The sequence below is a fragment of the Chamaea fasciata genome, unplaced genomic scaffold (assembly GCF_029207755.1).
Source record: "Chamaea fasciata isolate MVZ Bird 193981 ecotype frontalis unplaced genomic scaffold, bChaFas1.0.hap1 SCAF_10, whole genome shotgun sequence".
NCBI classification, from domain to species: domain Eukaryota; kingdom Metazoa; phylum Chordata; class Aves; order Passeriformes; family Sylviidae; genus Chamaea; species Chamaea fasciata.
This window is the reverse complement of record NW_027094095.1, coordinates 18,164,158-18,182,784: the sequence shown is the minus strand read 5'-3', so window position 1 is coordinate 18,182,784 and position 18,627 is coordinate 18,164,158. Positions and strand designations below refer to the sequence as shown.

Sequence of the window (18,627 nt, the reverse complement as noted above, 5' to 3'; positions counted from 1 at the left end):
ATACAAAGAGGCTGTCTCCTCCAGCTGGCTCTCAGAACAACTGCAAAAATTTTCTCTGCCTTTACAGTTACTGCAGTACCTAACAAGATGCTCAAAAAACTGTTATTGTAGACAGTACAGCTGCTGGGAATTAAAGGACTGATCTATAAAGGATTCTGGACTTGGACATACTGTTAAATGCCTTGGCAGATTTCTAGAAGTGTCTAATGTTTACGCATTTCTTTAAAAATATATGAAATATCTCATAAAGCTTAATTTTCTTACCTAGGCTTCCTCTCAGCATTTCCTCTCAGTTTTGTCTAGAATGCAGTAGAACTGTTTTAAATGTGTTTAGAAGGTGTTTTTAAATGTGCAGATATATATTTATGCAAACTAAAGTATTTATTGACAAAAATTCCAAATTCTTCACATCTTAAGACACCAACTGCAGTTCTGGCTCTACAGAAGTATTTCACTACCAGCCTGCCAAAGATAGTGATTCATTGATGGTTTTGCTTCAATTTAGCAACTAGTATTCTTAAAATATTAGTATACAGGATATCTTACATCAAAGTGCAAATACTGTAGTATTTCCTGTCTTTTTTATTTTCAATTCACGAAAGTGATTATAAGGACATGAAGTTTCATGACAGACCAGTTATCCTACCCAGGACACTCTCAGAATGCACCGAAGTTTATTCAGCTTATATAGTTTTGGATAATATTGCCTTCCTTGACTTCCATTAGCAACTGAACTTTCTTCTTCATGGGTCCAAGAAAACAAGCAAACCTATGTACTAAATAACAACTAAATTCAAGTTTAACAGCTCCAGTGGTGTAATATTAGGTCAAAACCCAGCTCAGAAAACTCCTTGCTATATTCTCAAAATCAACACTTCAAACAATAATTTTAATTATCTCTCCCTAGCTAAGGATTATAGCTGACATTTCACAACTTCCAGGTGTACCTCAAAGTGCAACACTAATGACCTCCAAATCTCCACAGTGCATTTTTTTTCTCACCATTACATTGAAGAGGAGAGGTAATGTAAAAACCTCCTCCTTCTCCCACATATATCCCTCTGACCAAATGCTCCCAGGCTGCAAGCATGCCTGCTCCGAGGGAGGTTTGTAGCCCTCTGGCCCCTCTTGGTGGGGAGGAGAGGTAAAAGGATGCTGTCTGGGAGATAAGCTGTGAATGGAGCGTGGAGGAAGCTGGCTGGAGATGTCTGACAGTGCAAGCAGCAGGGTGGGCTGGAGCAGGGCAGCACAAGCTGCAGAGCTCAGGGAACTGCACTGCCCCATTTCAGTGTCTCACTACATCATCTCCTGCCAGGGAACAGAAGCCATGGACTTGCAAACTCATTCCCCTCTTCCCTTTTGACCTGCTGGCTGGAGCTTCCCAGTTGGTGCTCCTGCCCTTGGTTTCAGCCTGGCCTCATCCTTCACCCCTTTCCCAGAGGCCTGCTATCCTAGCAATTCATGCCATCAACTCCACGGCAGAATATATCCAGCGGGAAACTCCCAGCTGTACTGAAAATAAGGGCACCACAGGAAATATAAGGTGAAGCGGCACTTGAAAAATAACTTATGACTAAGAAATCAGATGCACCATGAGTTCACACTCTGGACTCAGACACTACTTTTTAATGACCCTCCATTACCTAGATACTCAATATTACACATTAGCCTAATCCATGTGTTGCCCAGCTTTGGCACGTATGCTTTCACAACATCGGATTTAGCAAACAAATTCATGGAATCCAGGAAATGAGGAGTCTGGTTAACACATTGAAACAACACTGATCTGTCCTCCAGCACTGGCACAGGCAGGGGATGACACAAGAATACATCTTGTACTTCCTAGCTTTGGATACTCTCACTCCTGCCTTGTACTGCCCAACAGCTTGGCTCACAGGGAGAGTGTCAAGAGGACATGGGAGAAGCCTGCTCTCAGTTTTCCATGCACAGATGTTGAGCAGCTTCCTGCCTCCACCCTCTGGAGCGAGCAATCTGTCTACAAATCTCGACTGACACAAACAGCATGAGAAGGGGCTCATCTACAGGAGAGAGACACACCAGACTCTGAGCACTGTCAGGTGCTAAGCTCATATAATGGATATATATAGCAGAGGGAGGAGAAAATACCTCAGATTACCTTTGGTTCTGTCTGGGTTTTCTCTAACAGAACTGGTTAAATATGTAACTTTAAAAGGTTACACTTCTATGTCTCTTTGATGCCTAATGTTCTGCTAAAATCTACTCTATGTGCAATACCAAACCTGCCTGTGTTTTCCCTAGAGCAGCCTGAACGACCCAGGTGGGTGCACTGAGCAGTTTCCAGGTGGGTTTTTACTCTGTCAGAGATAGACCTCTGGTGGCCAGCCAGAGACCGACACTGTAGAGTGCAAAGCTCCCAGAACAGAGGGAAAACACATCCTGAAAACACAAACTGCCACCAAAACTGAGACCTAGAACAAAACAAGTAAAGGAGCCATCAGGGATGTCACTGCTGTGAGAAGCTCAGGAGGCATTTATATTTGACTCCAGTACATCAGTGAGCTGAACTGTGGATCTGATTCCTGCCACAATGAAATACTCCGTAATTTATTTAATTTTTACTGTGAAAATATTTTAAAATACAATCTCTGGATACGAGGGAAAAAATACAGAGAGGATAAAGGAAGAAGTATTTAAATTTTCCTTAGCCTTCTTCCTGAAATTGTATCTGTCTGCACTTGTCTCTCTAACCTGAGCTGTATCAAACACCCCCGTTCTCCAGCACAGCAACTCCCATCACAGAATGCAACTCAGGTACTGAAGCACTTCTTAAGATTTGAAGTCAACCTTTTCAGAGACAGGGATTTGTGCAAGCTTTCTACATGAATCCTCTAAAATAAAACCTCCAAAAAAGCATTTTCTTTTTCTAGCAAAAACCCTAAGTGTTAATTAAAAGAGAAGACCACAACAGCACTGGCTCTTCCTACCATTACTCAGTGTTAGCATTTTTCAGAGTAAGGCATGAATTATGTAAGCTGTTAAACCAAGCTTAAAGAACTTAAAGAAAATGAAAATGTAAAGCATGAAATATTAAACAGCTTTTTTAAAAAAACGGTGCATCTAACAGATTTTAAAGCAAGCATATTGGTATGAACTCAAATTCTCTTCATTTTATGCTCAGTGAAAATAGAATATTGCCGACTGTAGCCAACTGAAGACTCACACAGAACTGAAGGTGGTAGAATTTTCTCTTCTTTTTGTAAATCCAACAGGCAGTGTTTTTAGCTCAATGTTACACCCTCGAGCTTTGTTCCTCAAGCAGTATAACTGGCAAAAAACAAAAACATTTTTTTAAAAAAATCTGAAATATAAACAACAAAAAGCTGACAGGAATTATGAGAGTACTATAGGAAAGGCCATATTTAATGAAAATCTGAATTTTTAAAAAAACATCCTGAATGAAAAAAATTACATAAGCCTGGAAACGCTCTGAAATATTTTTTTAAGTTTTTCTACTATTAAAAAAGAACATGCCAACGGCCTCCTCATAGTAAAAGTTCTTTAACATACCAGGAAAGTCACAGTGTGACCACTGTGGGTGTAGTACCACCATGAGGGTGGTTTTTGAGTTACAACCCTATCCACCGAGCAGAATGGATACACAAGCACCAACCCAGCCACTGCCAAATTCTGATTTGAAGGAAGCACTGAGGGCATCATGCCATTAACATGCCCAGTACCACACCCCTAAAACTGCCACCCATGCAGGGTCTCACCACTTTCAGCACACATTTTCAGGACATCCTGCTGCTAAATACACACACATGGAATATGACCCCAGCCAGAGAGGAAGCTGGAGTCTTCTGAATTTATTTCATCATCAATGTGAGTCCTGAGTTTAAGGCTATAGTTCAAGGTATCCTCATAAGATGGGAAAAAAGAAATGGCCCTGACGCCTTTTTTGTGATTTATCAATGAGTCAAAATATTTTGTAGTAGGGGCTGGCTGGGTTTTTTTGGGTTTTGTTTGTTTGCTCATTGTTTTTAGTTTGAGGAGTGTGTTTGGTTGCTGAGCTTCAGCAAAAACCTCTTCTGCCTTAGAAGGCTGGCTTTTATGTCACTCTTGCTTAGATTTAGTCTTTGAAGGGCTCTAGCTGTCTTCAATTGATATACAGGGAACCACACACCAATTTTTAGGTGAACAATAAATCCATTGTTTATGTGGGATGTGTGTATTTAAAAATTCAAAAGTTGTGGAGGTGTAAGCAAGCATTCACTTAAGACTTCCTTAACATACATCTATCATCCAACAGCAACGGTCGTCATGTACAAATTTTAAGAATTGTTAGTGATCTTTTCTACCAAGCACCTGGATGTAGCCATCAATACTATTGCTGCATAAACCTAGAGACTTCTGATTTCTGGCTCTAAAATTCAGGGTCATTCATACCTTCATAAGAGAGGTACCAGCTCTAGAATCTAGATTGGGAGTACCTCTGTGAGAATTCAAAGGTAGCCAACCCTAATTCCAACACAGCAAAAGGAGAATCGCAAACTTACAAGTCTTTTTGTTGCTGGACTATGCACAATACAATGTCGAGCAGCAGCATCAGCTGTCCTTCCTACGTCTTCCAGGAAACGATAATCTGAAATTCAACAGAACAAAGAAAAATGTAGTGCCAGCCTAGCAAAACCAGGGAGTTTTAGAACACACAAGGTATGATCTTACCACTCAGAAGGTTCAAGTCAGTAAATTCATTTACAGAGACAAACGCTGTTTTATCCCTGACTCCGTTACAGCTCAGTGCAAGCTTATGTTTCTTTACACATAACAGGCTGAAATGACAAAAGAAATTAAACAATTAACATGTTCAGCACACGAATGAGGAAAATAATCAAAACTATTTAGTTCAGATAGTAGATACCTGCACGAATATTTCATGCATCGTGGACATCTGTACTTAGCTGCTTCTTTGCTACAGGTTTCACACCTGAAAGAAGTAAAAAAACACCTCTCAATTTTTACATTTGGCAGCATTCTTACACCTGGCCTATAAAAGTGCCTGCTCAAAAACCAGGCACTAGGCCATCCATCAGCATTTTCAGGAAAAGCTATTGGAAGTACACCTTGAAAGGAGAAAGAGAAAATACAAAAACCCTGGATTAGGAAAGGTGGCAGACAAAACAACACAAACTCTGGGGAATTATCTCCAAACATACAGACATTAAAACACCGGAGATGCTTGAAAGAAAAAACCCACATGCTAACTGCAGAGCTGGAAACATAGCAAGCCTTTATCAGTTTATGCTATGGGGCCTGGTTCTGTAAGTGCTTTTCTCCTTTTGCATCACCTGTGATGTGCACTCTATCATGCTGGCTTATAATACTCTCAGTTTTAGGCAGACGGAAAATAAATTTCAAGAATTCTCACTAAACTCCGAACAATGCATCCTATTTTTCACTGGAATAAAAAGAGCATGACAACACGGTCGACCAAACAACTTCTGGCTGTCAGCAGAGCAAACTCCAAAGTCAGGGAACCTTTCAGGCACAATGTGTGGGGCTTATCAATATAACTAATAAGTATCAGTGAAAAATTCCTCTAAAAATGTGACCATATCTTTTTAACTAGGCTATTAGAACAGCTGTTTCTCCCATTCTTAGGAAAAAAATGTCCACGGAAATAATCATCACTCTTATTTTAAGTCTAACAAACATGAAAAAAGAAAGAACATTTCCGCCACATCAGTGAAGTTTTCAAGAACAGTAAAAACGTATAATTTTCAACTACTAGGGAATAAAAGTCAGTCCTAACCCATTTCTCTTCCTCTCCCCACCACGTGCTCGCTGCTTGCTGGTACTGAGGGCCTGAAGGACGAGCCCAGCAACACCATCGCCTGACGAGCTCTGTGAATTAGCAGCACAAAGCCATTTTAAGAACCGGAAAAAAGGGTTTCAAACGCCGCAAACCAGAAACGGGGAGACACTCTGAACAGGGATTCCCCTACCCTGCTGTGCAGGATCTCCGCGGTACCCAGTGTCCGTCCCCGCTCCGGCGATGCTCTCTCCGCCCGGCGCCCCCCGCGCGGTCCCTCGCTCGGCCGGGCCTCACCCGCGCGGCAGCAGCCCGCGGGCTGCAGGGCACAGGGCCGCCCGCCGAGCCCCGGGAAAGGCGCTCCCGAATCCCGTGCGGCCGCCGCCGTGCCGTACCTGTGCAGGGACATCTTGCCGCCGCCCGCCGCCCGCCCGGCGCCGCCGAGCCCGTCCCGCTCCGCCATGGCCGCGCCGCGGGGCCTCACGGGGAACGCGCGGCCTCGGCTGCGCCGCCTGCCGGCCGCGAGCCACAGCGCAGCCGCACGAGGCGTCCCTGGGCCCGCCCGCGGGGCTGCGGGGCCTGAGGCGCTCCGGGGCCTGAGGCGCTCCGGGGCCTGAGGCGCTCCGGGGCTTTGTGCGCCCCGGGGCCGATGTCCAGCCGGCCAGGGGGCCTTGCTTTCCAGAGCGCAGAGAAGGCTTCCCAAACCGCGCTCTGCGCCGCACACCAGCGCGCTGCCAAGCGGACGGCCCCACGGCTGGTGACACCGGACATCGCTCCCTACCTGTCCGTGTCCCGCTGCGCCGCGCCGTCGTCCCCGCTGTCTGCATGGGGATGTGCATTTTTGCCTCAACTACGGAAATACACGTACCCACAACCCTGCAGCCTCATAAGACTTTAGACTCCTTGCTTTTAAAATAGATAGTTTCTGAGATGGAGAACTCCCAAAAATCGGGCAATGAGATGAATAAAAATGTACAAGGTGCAGACATTTTCTAAAAAACTATAATCTTACAAAATACCCCCAAACATTTGCCAAAACATCACCTCCAAAGCCAAACCAAGAGCACATGTCAAGTCATAATGTCAGTGTATTGATCTTGAACATGAAAAAGTGAGACATTTTGTCATCCTCCTCTAGTCTTGCTTTGTTTTTCGTTTTATCAGATTTTTCTCAAAGTGGTCAAAAATGATGCTTTGATACAAAATATAAGATGGGATGTGCACGTATGTTACTTTGTAAAAGCAAATATCGTCCCTCTGGCAGTATTCCATGGCACAGAGCATATGTATTTCCCCTTGGGAAGAGAAGCACTGCTGCCACCTAAGAAAAGTGCCCTTCTCGAAGATTCTCACCATTTCTACGAATGACCTATTCACTATGAAACAGAATAGTAAAAGACAAAGAGATAACTTGGAAGCTTATTTTATTATACTTTAGTGGTGTGGTTTCCTGCAGATGAAGACAGACAGGTTGTTTGAACGCTCCCGGGCTCCCTCAAATACAGTCTGGTCTCACCTTGCCATGAACTCCTGAGCACACTTTGAACTGGTAATAGATAGAGGCATATCAATAGAGAGAGAGCTTTTCCTAATGGTAAAACTGCACTTTTTTATGAAAGAAACCAACCAACCAAACAAAACTTCACTGAACATTTTAGGCTTAATTTTAAAAACCTAAAATGATCTAATAAATTTTGAAAAAGATTAGAATTTCTAAGAGGATGAAATGCTGATTTTAATTTAACAGCAGCCACTCAGAAGAAACGCTGTAGGATATTTTTTCAGAAGTTACAAAATATATACAGAATATATCATCTTAAGATGACTTTGGCATTAGCGATGTTAACTGAAATACAGGATTTAAAAGTCAAAACTACTTTAGGCTCTTCTTACAACAATTTTTACAATGGCTGTAACACAAACTTCTGCCTATATGCATCATATACAATAAGCTGTTCTTATACACCATTTCCAAAATAGTACACAAAAATGTTTTAAACAAGAAATCCACATAAATAATGCTTTCATTATGTGACGTATGTGACCAACAGTTTAAAATAAGTACCTTTACAAGAGAAACATATCCTGATGCAACCAGCACATACAGTCTGAAAGATAAAAAGGGACTCAATCTCTGGTAAGGCCACAAGCACCCTGTGTTATGAAGAGCACCAAGGCAACAAGGACAGGAAACACAAAAGAGGTAGTGTGCCATCTGTTCAGATGTGTGTGTCCACGAAGGACTGGAATAAAACAATGTTTAAGAAAAGAAGACTTATTGTACTGTACTGTGGCTTGATTCACTTTGCATATAAAAGCTATTGCACATTTAGGAGCATTAGCAGGTATTGCTCCTTAGTATCATATGTCTCCAGCTTCCCTCAGGATGGTTTTTGTGCAGTGCTGTTAAAAAGAATGCTAAGAACACTTGACGTCCTGGAAAAGTCCATGTTCAGATACTCCATTCCAGAAAATTATGCAAGAAAGCACCAAGAAATTTATTTTTAAATACTTCAGAGAAAATTGCTTTAGTCTTTTCTTTCTTTCATTTTTCAATGCCATTTCTTCTTAGAAGGAAGTCTTTTTCTTCCTGAGGTTCTTTAACCAACAACACTTGAAATGATTCTTCAGTTTCCTAGTAAGTTTTGCCTGCAATGGATTTTGTATTCAACCTGTGTAGCAACTCCATGTTGTTGCAACAAGAAACCTAGGACAGAAATCTTAAAGGAAGCATAGGGAGCCACTTTCTATGAAGTGCTGCTGTCCTGGTTTGAGGTGAGGAAGTGCATTAACTTGAACAACTGGAAGCTGATTCGTGTCCTGAGTGTGAAAAAAGAACTGTGTTTTACGCCAGCTGCCATCTTCAATCTGAAACACACATAGAGAAGAATAGTGGAGTCAAAACCTGAGCTTCAAAACAAATGAAAATTGTGCTTACAGAGTGAAAGAGAAGTAGTACACAGGAACATTTCCTCTCTCAGTGTTCCTAAAGAAACTGTGCATTTAACAAATGCCATTTCTGAAGCCTGAATTTTCGTTTTGAGGGTAACTTTCTAAATTTTCCTGGAGGACTTCTCTATTTCTGTGCGTATGTCTCTGCAGTGTCTTGGCACAGTCTCAAAATAGATGAGACACAATGCAAACAGCAAGTATAGATACCCTGTATCACTGCAATTGCTTTTACCCTTGAAGAGATGGTAAATTCAGTATATAAAGGGTGGCATATGCAGAGCTATGTAAAGAAGCAAGTTTTAAGGGATGTGAATCTAAATGGTTATTTATTTGCAGCAGGTTAGTAATGTCTAAACAGTACCTCTGTCATGGCTTTAATAATGTGATGCTAAAAGGTATTTACCATGCATTCATCCAGAAGCACTTGAGGTTCAAGTAGGGTATTTGCTTTAAATATTTGACCATTCCATCCTTTGAAGGTAACTGATGTCTTCCGGCCACCTGCTTTATTTAATCCCCATATCGGTGTGTTTAGACAATGGACTGTGATGCTGTGGGTTGCTTCCGAGCTCAGTAAATGAAGGAAGTTCATCTGCACTTTTCCAACACCAAACTCCAGCTAAACTCGGAGAGAAAAGCATTGTTAGACTTAGAACTGGACTGTGCTGAATGGCCACAGCAGCACAAAGTGCCATGGACATGTAACTGTGGTGTTCAGGCACGGGAGCGTGTATACATGTTTATATACATCGGGGTCAGCGCCAAACAGCAGGATTTGCATTCCTCAGCAGAGATGTTAGCTGCTGTTACAGTCATTGCTATAAACAGAAGCTTTCATAGGACATTTTCAAAGCTTAAATATAAACATTTGCTGATGCTTACAACATTGCTGAAGCACAGCTGGTCAGAAAACAGTATTTTTAAATAAGGAAACTGAAACAAATGTTTTTGTGATTCAAACAAAGATACAATCAGCAGCAGCATTTTAACTGAAGCCACATCACTCAGCTGTTTAGTCTTCTTAGATCACAGGTTCTGGCAATACTGATAATCCATAACAAATGCAAAAGTTCGTAACTATACTTTGATTTTAGATAGAAAATATAGTAACTCATTATTCAAGAAGAATTTTTCCAAGACTATTTCATATTCAGGGATCTTCCAAATGTAGGAATGAACTTTGCAGTATTTCTGAAGCGCTTCAATGACTACAGGATATACAGAACTTCACAAACATAAAATTTCTATTCCCAAGAATTCAAGAACTACATGTAAAGACGAGCATGAACTAACAATGTACAAAAAACTGGTCCCTCCTTAATGGCATTTAAAAGTGCCTAAGTGCTGGAAAGCAGTAATAATTTCCATCCTTTCTATTGTGATAACCTCAGCATCTCTACGCTTAGGCGCCCTGAGTGATGAGGTACTAATGGAGCTTAGAAGTATTTCAGGCTTATTTTTATGCCTTGTATAAGAAAGTGTAAAACAAAACAAAGTAATTCTAGCATCATAGGTGAGTAGACGAACACAGTGAGAATTACTAACATATATAGTCTCCAGAAAATCTGTAACTTCTCTACTAGAATATATAATGTGTCCTTTCACAAAGATGCACAATAATGCCCCCTTGAAATCTAACACTTTTTAATGAGTTAAGTAAATAAGCATGCATTTGTTTAGAGTTCAAACAGAGACATGGTATCTCTAGAAGCATTGCATACCTTTGTCACAGACAGTGGTGTTAAACATGTCTGACCACCTGCAGTGAAGTTGCAGAAAACTTCAATGGCATCAGAAGGACATCCAATATTTGGGTCAATCCAGTATTTTCCTATTAGTATATAATTCCAGACAGAAAATAAAACCAAAATATAATTACTAATGAGCAATTTGCTAAAATAGTCATACTTCTTGGCAAATACTACATTTATTATCACCATACCTTCACACGAAAATAAAAGAAAAGGAACATGAAAATGTTTTCACTATTAAAATTATACTAATAACAGATACTGAGAAAATTACCATAATAAACCACTTCTGATTACAATTACACTGACATTACAGCTTTAAATAGGAGCGGGTTTTTATTTGAAATATTGATTCAGGAACTTCTGAGATACAAAGATTGTCAGTGTATCTGACAGTGGTAATGTATGGTATGCAATTTTCTCATTAGGAATCTAGAATCTGATCCACACAAAATTAATTGCAAAATCAGCTATAAATACTTGGAAAACTTGGAATCACAAAATTGCAGTTTCAAATTTTCTGGATACATCTGTTTACTGATAGATCTAATCTGTCTAATATTTATATAGTATTAGATAGCTACATACTTCCACTTTTAAAATTCAGAAATTTTATCTTAAAGGTGAATTAAACATAGTTGTGACGGGCACACTGCAAGAGAATACCATAAAAGAAGAATAAAACCACTAAATGTATCAGATCAGAATTTTAATGTAGAAAGCAACATCTTTTCAAGGTACTTGTGTGAAAGTGGACACTTACCATCTGACACTTTACGTTCACAATTAAGCAAATCCCTGCAGATGCGTGCTGGGTTATCCCGTGTGCCAAGAGGGTTCTTGATGCTGTGCAGTAAATTGCTAAGGTAGTGGAGCGTTTTGAAAATCTCTGTACTGTGATCTAGTAAAGTTACTTCAGTATTCTGGTATTTCTGCCAAGGGCCATTAGCAAATGTGTTACCACAAAGAAGTGTCACAACAACAGTACATGCAGTAAGAGTTAAATGTCAAATGGCCATTGAATAGCCAGAGAGAATCAAAGTGTTTATATGAATGCAATCAGCCATGTAAAACAACGTAAGGGTAACATGTCCCAATTAACAAATTAGGACACTCTATTAAATTTGTCAGAGCAGTGATGTTAAGGCAGGTTTAGGTTATGCAAATTTGTCATTATGATATATTGATGTAAAAATATGGATACAAAGAAAGAAAAGAAAAAATTGGCACACTTTTAAAGTAAACTTAGAGGTTTCAGATTTTAAATAGTGAAATCTAAGGCTTAATGTAAAAAATATATGCAAATTTATTTGACTTCACCCATGTAAGGGATTTTCTTGCAACCAATGCACATATATGTCAATTTTTTTTAATCAAACCCTAAATGCCACTATTGTGGACTGTGTCTTAACAGATACAGTCCTCTATGTGTGACAGTCAGTAATTTACATTACCACCAATCGTGACAAAAGGTGCAAATCTCGCTGCTTCTCTTAATTTCATTTCAACTATATCCTATAAATCTTAGCATGTTTCATTACATCCTATAATTACTCGTTATCCATTATTAATTTAAACTAAGTCTTTGAAAAGAAACCCTGTTATATGCTCAAAGAATAAAATTATAATTGCATTCCCTGTATGATAATGTAAATACATTTAAATATATACCTCCATCTGCAAGGCAGCATTTGACTCAAACAAAGCTTGAACAGCAGCATTGAGATCCACTTGTTTCTAAAAAACAGGTGTTTCAGAATACATAAAGATGAACAAGAATATACAAAAGTGCAGGTGGTAAATTCTTTGAGCAGTGGAACAAGCAGTACATTTGAAGAGGATCCTGTTATTTTAACTTTCAATAAAGCCTGTATTATAGGTTAGGGTTGTTATAGAGTTTACCCTTGGTCCTGGTGGTCCAGGTGGTCCCTGGAGAATGGGAAAAAACAGATATTAGGTGCTTCACATTTTTATATAGCGCAATCAAAATGGAAAAGTACAGGCAGTTTTTTATGCACTTACAGGTGGCCCAGGCTGGCCCTGCTGCCCCTGAGGCCCCTAGAAGAAACGGAGATAGAATGCAACAGTTACACATTACAATCTCTGGGTTTACATTTCTGTATTTATTAAATCACAAAAATGTCCCAATGTGCATAAGGAAGAAGGTGGAATACCAGTTGTGGTAAAGTTGTAGATTATTAGTTACTGTTGTTAAAGGACCATGCTCTATTTACATATGAATATTCATGTTGGAATTGCTGTGTTGTCTGGTTCCTTGTTTCTTCAATAACTCCTGACATGAAGGGAACATTAAAAGTCATAGAAGGTATTAGTATATAATGTGCTATACATTGTGCCAGGGTCATACTTATGCTGACAACAGAAGTACTAAAAGGGGTAAATAATCACAAAAACATGGTAAATAATGTAATCAGTAATTGCAAAAAACTAACTGATCCACTTTAATCCATGAGCATATGCCAGGCTTTTATCAGTTTAATTTATCAGTAGTGTCAATTCTCAGCCAGAACATGTTATGTTCATTGTTTCACAGTGGTATGGCAGACTTCCTTTTTATTAAGAAGTTATGCCCTTATTTTCTCATTGTAAGTGGCATCCTTTTACTGCGTAGGATGATTGCAGAGGAGAGGAGGAGAAGGATCTGCTTTTTCCCTAGCTTACAGTACCTACAATGCATGGAAACCTGAGTTCTAGGCTGCCTTAGGATCGAACATGGACCTTTCCAATACAATAAACCCATCTGAATTATTCTTTCTTAATCAACTATTCACATTAAGCTGGAATGGTTGTGAACATGACACTTGTGTCTCTGTTAGATTCTTATCTTCAAGCTCTATATACTCAAAGCTTCTAGAAGCTATTGTAACAAACAATGGCACAAATGATGACAAGGAAAAGAACTGGTGGCAGTGCCTTTAGAAGAGAAAAAGAGAAGGAATGAAAGGCATGGGCTAGATCTGCACCTTAAATTACTAAAAACCTTTCAACACAGCTAAGTCAATTTAAGCAGAACATTCTTTTGTCAGTGCTGCTTGTACCAATTACTTAAGCACAATAAGCTGTTCCAGCAAAAGCCCTCATACGTCAGTACGGTCACACTAGTACTAAATCTCTGCCAAAAGAGAAATAATCTGATGTGGCATGGTCATGCTGACAAATGTTGTGAAACTGATCTAGTCAAGTAGGAATTAAGTTGTAAATCACTTGATATAGTATTAAGAAGTGTTTCTGCTGTGAGATTCCACAGCAAGCAAGATCTGTGTGTCACTTCATGCTACAACTGCTGGACTCGGGCTGTGCTCAAGCTGCCAAAAGCAAGGGCAGCTGGAAATGGTTAAAAAGAGACCAGATTCACTCTAATATTGATTAGTGTGTATTTAAAAAAAAAAAAAAGATCTCAAACCAGATAGCTACATTGCTCTTAAGTCACTGAGGCTGCAAATTTGTTAGTTCTAAGGTTCTAAGGCAGAGCATGTGGTAGTGCGGGGAATGCATCTGCCAGGGGTTACAATGACAGCTGCACAACTGAAGTATGTCGGCACATCATCTGCCCTGCCCATGCCAGAGGGGCTCAGGTACTGGATTATAAAGGATGTGAAAAGTGGGGGCCATCATATAATTCCAAGCACCAGCTCTGTGCAAGGCTGTGTTGATGGACTGTAAATGGCTTTGAGGCAAGATGCATGTCTTGTATGTGTTCTTTGGAGAATAGAGGAAATTCAAAACTGAAGCAATTTCTGGATGTTTAGATAGATGATTTTCTGATACTTAACCAAGAAGTCCTTAATAAGATAAGGACCATGGATTGTAAATATTGTGAGCTTTTCAACCAATACATCCTGATCCTATTTATTTATGTTTCATCCACTTGCACCTATAGAAGGGACTGGAAGCTATTTTTTAGGTAGGTATTTAATGATTAACATTTTTATAAAATATGTTAATCATTAATGTTGGAAAATGGAAATAAAAGAACAAGTAATTTTAGCATATGTAATACTAAATAATATGGATATCCCTGTGGATTCTGTGTCAAGTAACTAGCTTTCTTTACTTTCCTGAGTTTGATTAGTACCCGGCTTGAAATTTTCTTTGAAATCCTATTACTATTAAATATGCATAAAATGTTGTTATTCATTATTACAAAACTGATCCAAGTTTACAGAGATACATTCACTATTTTGGCATTGTTTCTCAGCTGTTGCAAATCAATTTGGTTTCACAGAGCTTTACTGTTGTATGCCAGCTGGGAAGGCTGACTCTACATTTAATTAATCAGGTCAGGTGCTGAGGTGCTGTTAGACTGCTCCAGGATACCTTCAGTCTCATGTGAATATATTACAGGCCTGTCTGATCATGCTTGGCCAAGTATATTTAGTGTAAAATGAAAGTGTGAAAAAGAATCTTGAGAAACAAATCTGACATTGTAAGGACATATTGTTTATCTTGGTTCAGGACTTAAATTTGCAAATACCAAATCAAAGAAAGGTACAAAGTCTTCATCAGTTTGTCTCTAAGTAACCACTGCTCTCGGATGAATAGACATCCTTGTTCTGAATGCTGAGATTTAGACATTCCAGTGTATTTTTTAGATGGCTGAATGTTTCAGTTAATGTTCTATGTTCTTGGCATGTGTCACCATTTTAAGACTCAAGAAGTCTTGGGACAAGAGCAGTTCAAATTTATAGTGGTTTCTGAAATAGAACTAAATGTTTTAAAAATAAAAACCTGCACTGTTCCAATGAGTTCCAAAGGTATTTTGCAAAAGAGGAATGTCATTTGTCTTGATCCACTGTCTCCTTGCCAGTAAAACCCATGGGGAAAAAAAAAAAAAAGAGGTAAATACTGAATGCTATTTATGAACTACTTTGTGGAATATCACATTTCTTAAATGCATTAAAACTTCAGAGAGCTATAGCAATTATCTTTACAAATCTTTAAAATATAATGGTACTGCACAGAGTAGGGATTTTACCAAAGTTCATCCTTTCTGCTACAGAGCAGAAAAACAAGGCTAAATTACACTTTTAATGAACTAAGTTAATTGCTAAATGTTTTACTGGAATGTACTGGATTACTTCGACAAATCTACTTAATTTAACCTTTGGTCGCATTAGAATTAAAGTGAGAAAAGTGTAATCCCAGTTCATGAAAACAAAAGCAGAGACTAAACCAGTTAGTTTCAGTGTGTTGTTTAATTCCTTAATCACTCCATTTGATTGAACAGAGAAGTTCAAAGGCCAAAATCCCAATCATTTACTAATGCTGAGGCCCTGATTTTACATACAATAGTACATATGCTTACTTTTAAAGCATGAGCAATCCCAAGAACATTCATATTTTCTAAGAACTTTTAAATTCTTGAAGAGAGTGTTTTTAACAAAGAATGTGTGCTTCACCGCTGGCCTCAATAAGAAGACATGATTTTACATTCCATGTTTTTCGGGGGATAAAAGGACATTTCTTTCCAGTAATGAACTCACTAACCCTGACAGACTAAAAAATATAACTAAATATACTACAAAAAGGTTAAAATCTATGTGATTCTAGGAAGAATGCCAATATAAATTTTAAAGGTATAAATTAAAGCTCAGAATACACAGTTGGATGAAAAAAATTTGGTCTCCTTTGTATGTGAAAGTAGTTGAAAATAAATCCCTTTCTTGGGGGAAAGTAATGCCACTGTATACGATTTAAAATTAAACATTCTTCTTCTGAAGACAGCCTTACTAGATTAACTCATCTTGATGAATTCAAGAACTGGTTTAGGAAATAACTTCTTAAACACTAGCACCAATAATGGAAACAGATGTTTCTTGTTCACCATCTTGGATGTTTTTTTAAGGATTGTTTTTGGATTTTTTTTTAAAGCGTCAGCATTTTTAGCTATTTGCTGTCATAACAATTCTTATGTTGAAACAGTAGAAAAAGACAGACAGCTAAGATGGATAACAGCAAATTGAGAAACTAGTTTTCCTCTTTTTCTGAGATAGCAATTGCCTCAGCAGCATTAGAATCAAAGAGGAGAATTCTCCAAGACACAGACAGGAAGCTTCATTCCAAGCTTTAGCTCTTTAAAATGTTTTGAATATTTCAGATTTATTGTTCAAAACTTTTATAAGACAGTTTGATTGAATTTTTTGGAGGCGGCTCCTAAAACTAAAATACGATAAGTGAAACTAAATTTTAAGTGAGATGGGGTGAAAGGCAGGGTAAGAAAAACAGGAAAAAGATCACATCTGCTCATTACTGGAAAAGGAACTAATTATACATCTGTCATAGAAGGTAAGATCATAGTTACCAACTTTGTGTTAGTATTTGCTGTAAATAGGATAATTTAATGACTTTTCCCATAGCCATAATTAATTGGAGACTTTACTGATTCTAAAACAAATTTAATATGAAATCCAATGTTCATGAATGTATGACAACTCGTGCCGAAAAAAAATTCGTAACCCATCAGTGTTGCTGGTAGTTCCTACAGCAGGAATACATTGAATGGACACCCGTCCACGGGTCTAGGCTTCTCCTGAGCTTCTCCCTTTCTAGACAAGAAGATGCAGATCTATGAACATGTGCATGCTGTGTGGCACTAGATCTTTTACAACAAATATGACATGATTTTCCTTTTAGATATGAACATGGACAGATCTGGAATATGTGACTGCTGTATGACCAGGGGCCATAGGGCCCAGCAGCTCACACCCATTGGTATATCTGCATAAGTCAACTTGAACAAGAAGGTCAGACTTCTAACCAAGGCCACCAGCTTTCTTGGGCAGTGCTCTCCAGGAGCACAACACGACTGCCTGGCATTCAGAGCACGCATAAGTACATTCAGTGTAACACAGAAATAGATTTTACACAGCCTAAAGAATGAAAACACAAAAGTTGTTTCATCTTACCATTTCACCCCTCATGCCCTTTTCACCTCTTGGTCCCTGCAAGAAAGAGCAGCTGTTAATCTGATATGCTTTCTAGCTGCCTAAGACTGAAATAAGCAGATTAATATCCATGAGAATTATACTGCTCACATGAAAAGTCCAGTCTCATCTGTGGAAATATTTACAGCTCTAGGGGTTTGATTTTCCTGTACTATTAGAAAATGAAATTAGTTGAATACATCTTGTAATTCCTATATGTGGAAAGCTGTGTTCTTCAGCTTGCAAGTGTGTTTTCTCTCAGTAATTTTAACTGTGTTGTCTGTTGATCAGCTGTGTTCTCCACAATTTCATCCACATTCAATACATCAGTGCTTCACCATCTTTAGAGAACAAAACTCAATACTCTCCATCACTGAAGAAATCCATCCACCACAAATATGTTTTTATGATGCTATTAGTTCTACTTTCATAATCAGATTAGACACTATTTTTCTGTCCCTATTTTGGCTGATTTTCCACTTAAATTCTGTTACCAAGGATGGCAACAATCTTAAAATTCTTCACTGGAAAAATTTTGCATCTTGATGGTTGCGTTTCATAACACGTAGAAGTAATCTTCAACTAAAATGCTTTTTTGATGATAATGGTAAACTTTTACATTCAATAAGAAGTCTATTAAAAGCCTTCATACAAGTGCACACAACTGTAAAGCTTTTCTCCTCAGTGCAATTGAAAAGAAGGGAGCAAGACAAAGTACTGATTTTTCCAACAAGTGGAAAGAATTACAGAAGGGACATTCCGCTTCTTTCTATTTCACTTGCAAATATTTGCATTTATTACTTTTATTGTATATTTACTACTTTTTATGATTATTTTGATTTTTAGACATTCTCATTTACTCCAAGTCTACTTGATCAGGCAGAGGATCATCTTCATGGTCCAAATAGCTTCTAAAACTGCCTTGCATGGTTGGGTGGCCTGGAGACATGAGCCACGGGGCTCTCTAGCAAAACAAATCCGTGAGTGTGACAAGAGATGGAAACGAGTGAGGGCAGAGCTCCCCCAGTGCAGGGAACCTGAAGTGCACTGAAAGTTGTCAGAGAGGCCACAATGATGTTTGAGTTGTACCAGGGACCTCATCAGCCTCTGGAACAGCCTTTCAAGGGCTCATGAGCACTCCCAGAGTGTCTGGAGGAGCACTCTGCCCAGTACACCCCACAAGAAA

General features: G+C 39.0%; 2 protein-coding genes across 4 annotated transcripts in view; both read right to left on the bottom strand.

Annotated features, from left to right (window-relative positions):
• ZNHIT6 (zinc finger HIT-type containing 6) overlaps window positions 1–6,266 on the bottom strand; it is a 30,675-nt gene extending 24,409 nt beyond the window's left edge. The window contains exons 1-5 of the mRNA XM_066192532.1: window positions 6,190–6,266; window positions 4,904–4,969; window positions 4,708–4,814; window positions 4,539–4,624; window positions 3,203–3,306 (exon numbers count right to left, since the gene is read on the bottom strand). Of these exons, the coding sequence (XP_066048629.1) occupies window positions 3,203–3,306; window positions 4,539–4,624; window positions 4,708–4,814; window positions 4,904–4,969; window positions 6,190–6,257 (431 nt within the window). The 5' untranslated portion in view covers window positions 6,258–6,266. The remainder of the gene's footprint in view (window positions 1–3,202; window positions 3,307–4,538; window positions 4,625–4,707; window positions 4,815–4,903; window positions 4,970–6,189) is intronic.
• Window positions 6,267–7,201: 935 nt separating this feature from the next.
• The window catches only part of COL24A1 (collagen type XXIV alpha 1 chain), a 122,083-nt gene continuing 110,657 nt past the window's right edge, over window positions 7,202–18,627 (bottom strand). Inside the window, exons 53-60 of one of the 3 annotated variants that reach the window (XM_066192530.1) lie at window positions 17,424–17,459; window positions 12,520–12,555; window positions 12,400–12,426; window positions 12,169–12,234; window positions 11,261–11,429; window positions 10,468–10,577; window positions 9,150–9,365; window positions 7,202–8,662 (exon numbers count right to left, since the gene is read on the bottom strand). In XM_066192530.1, the coding sequence (XP_066048627.1) occupies window positions 8,516–8,662; window positions 9,150–9,365; window positions 10,468–10,577; window positions 11,261–11,429; window positions 12,169–12,234; window positions 12,400–12,426; window positions 12,520–12,555; window positions 17,424–17,459 (807 nt within the window). In that variant the 3' untranslated portion in view covers window positions 7,202–8,515. Of the gene's footprint in view, window positions 8,663–9,149; window positions 9,366–10,467; window positions 10,578–11,260; window positions 11,430–12,168; window positions 12,235–12,399; window positions 12,427–12,519; window positions 12,556–16,946; window positions 17,064–17,423; window positions 17,460–18,627 lie in introns of those variants that run through there. The other 2 variants (XR_010722462.1, XM_066192531.1) reach the window with 2 other exon arrangements.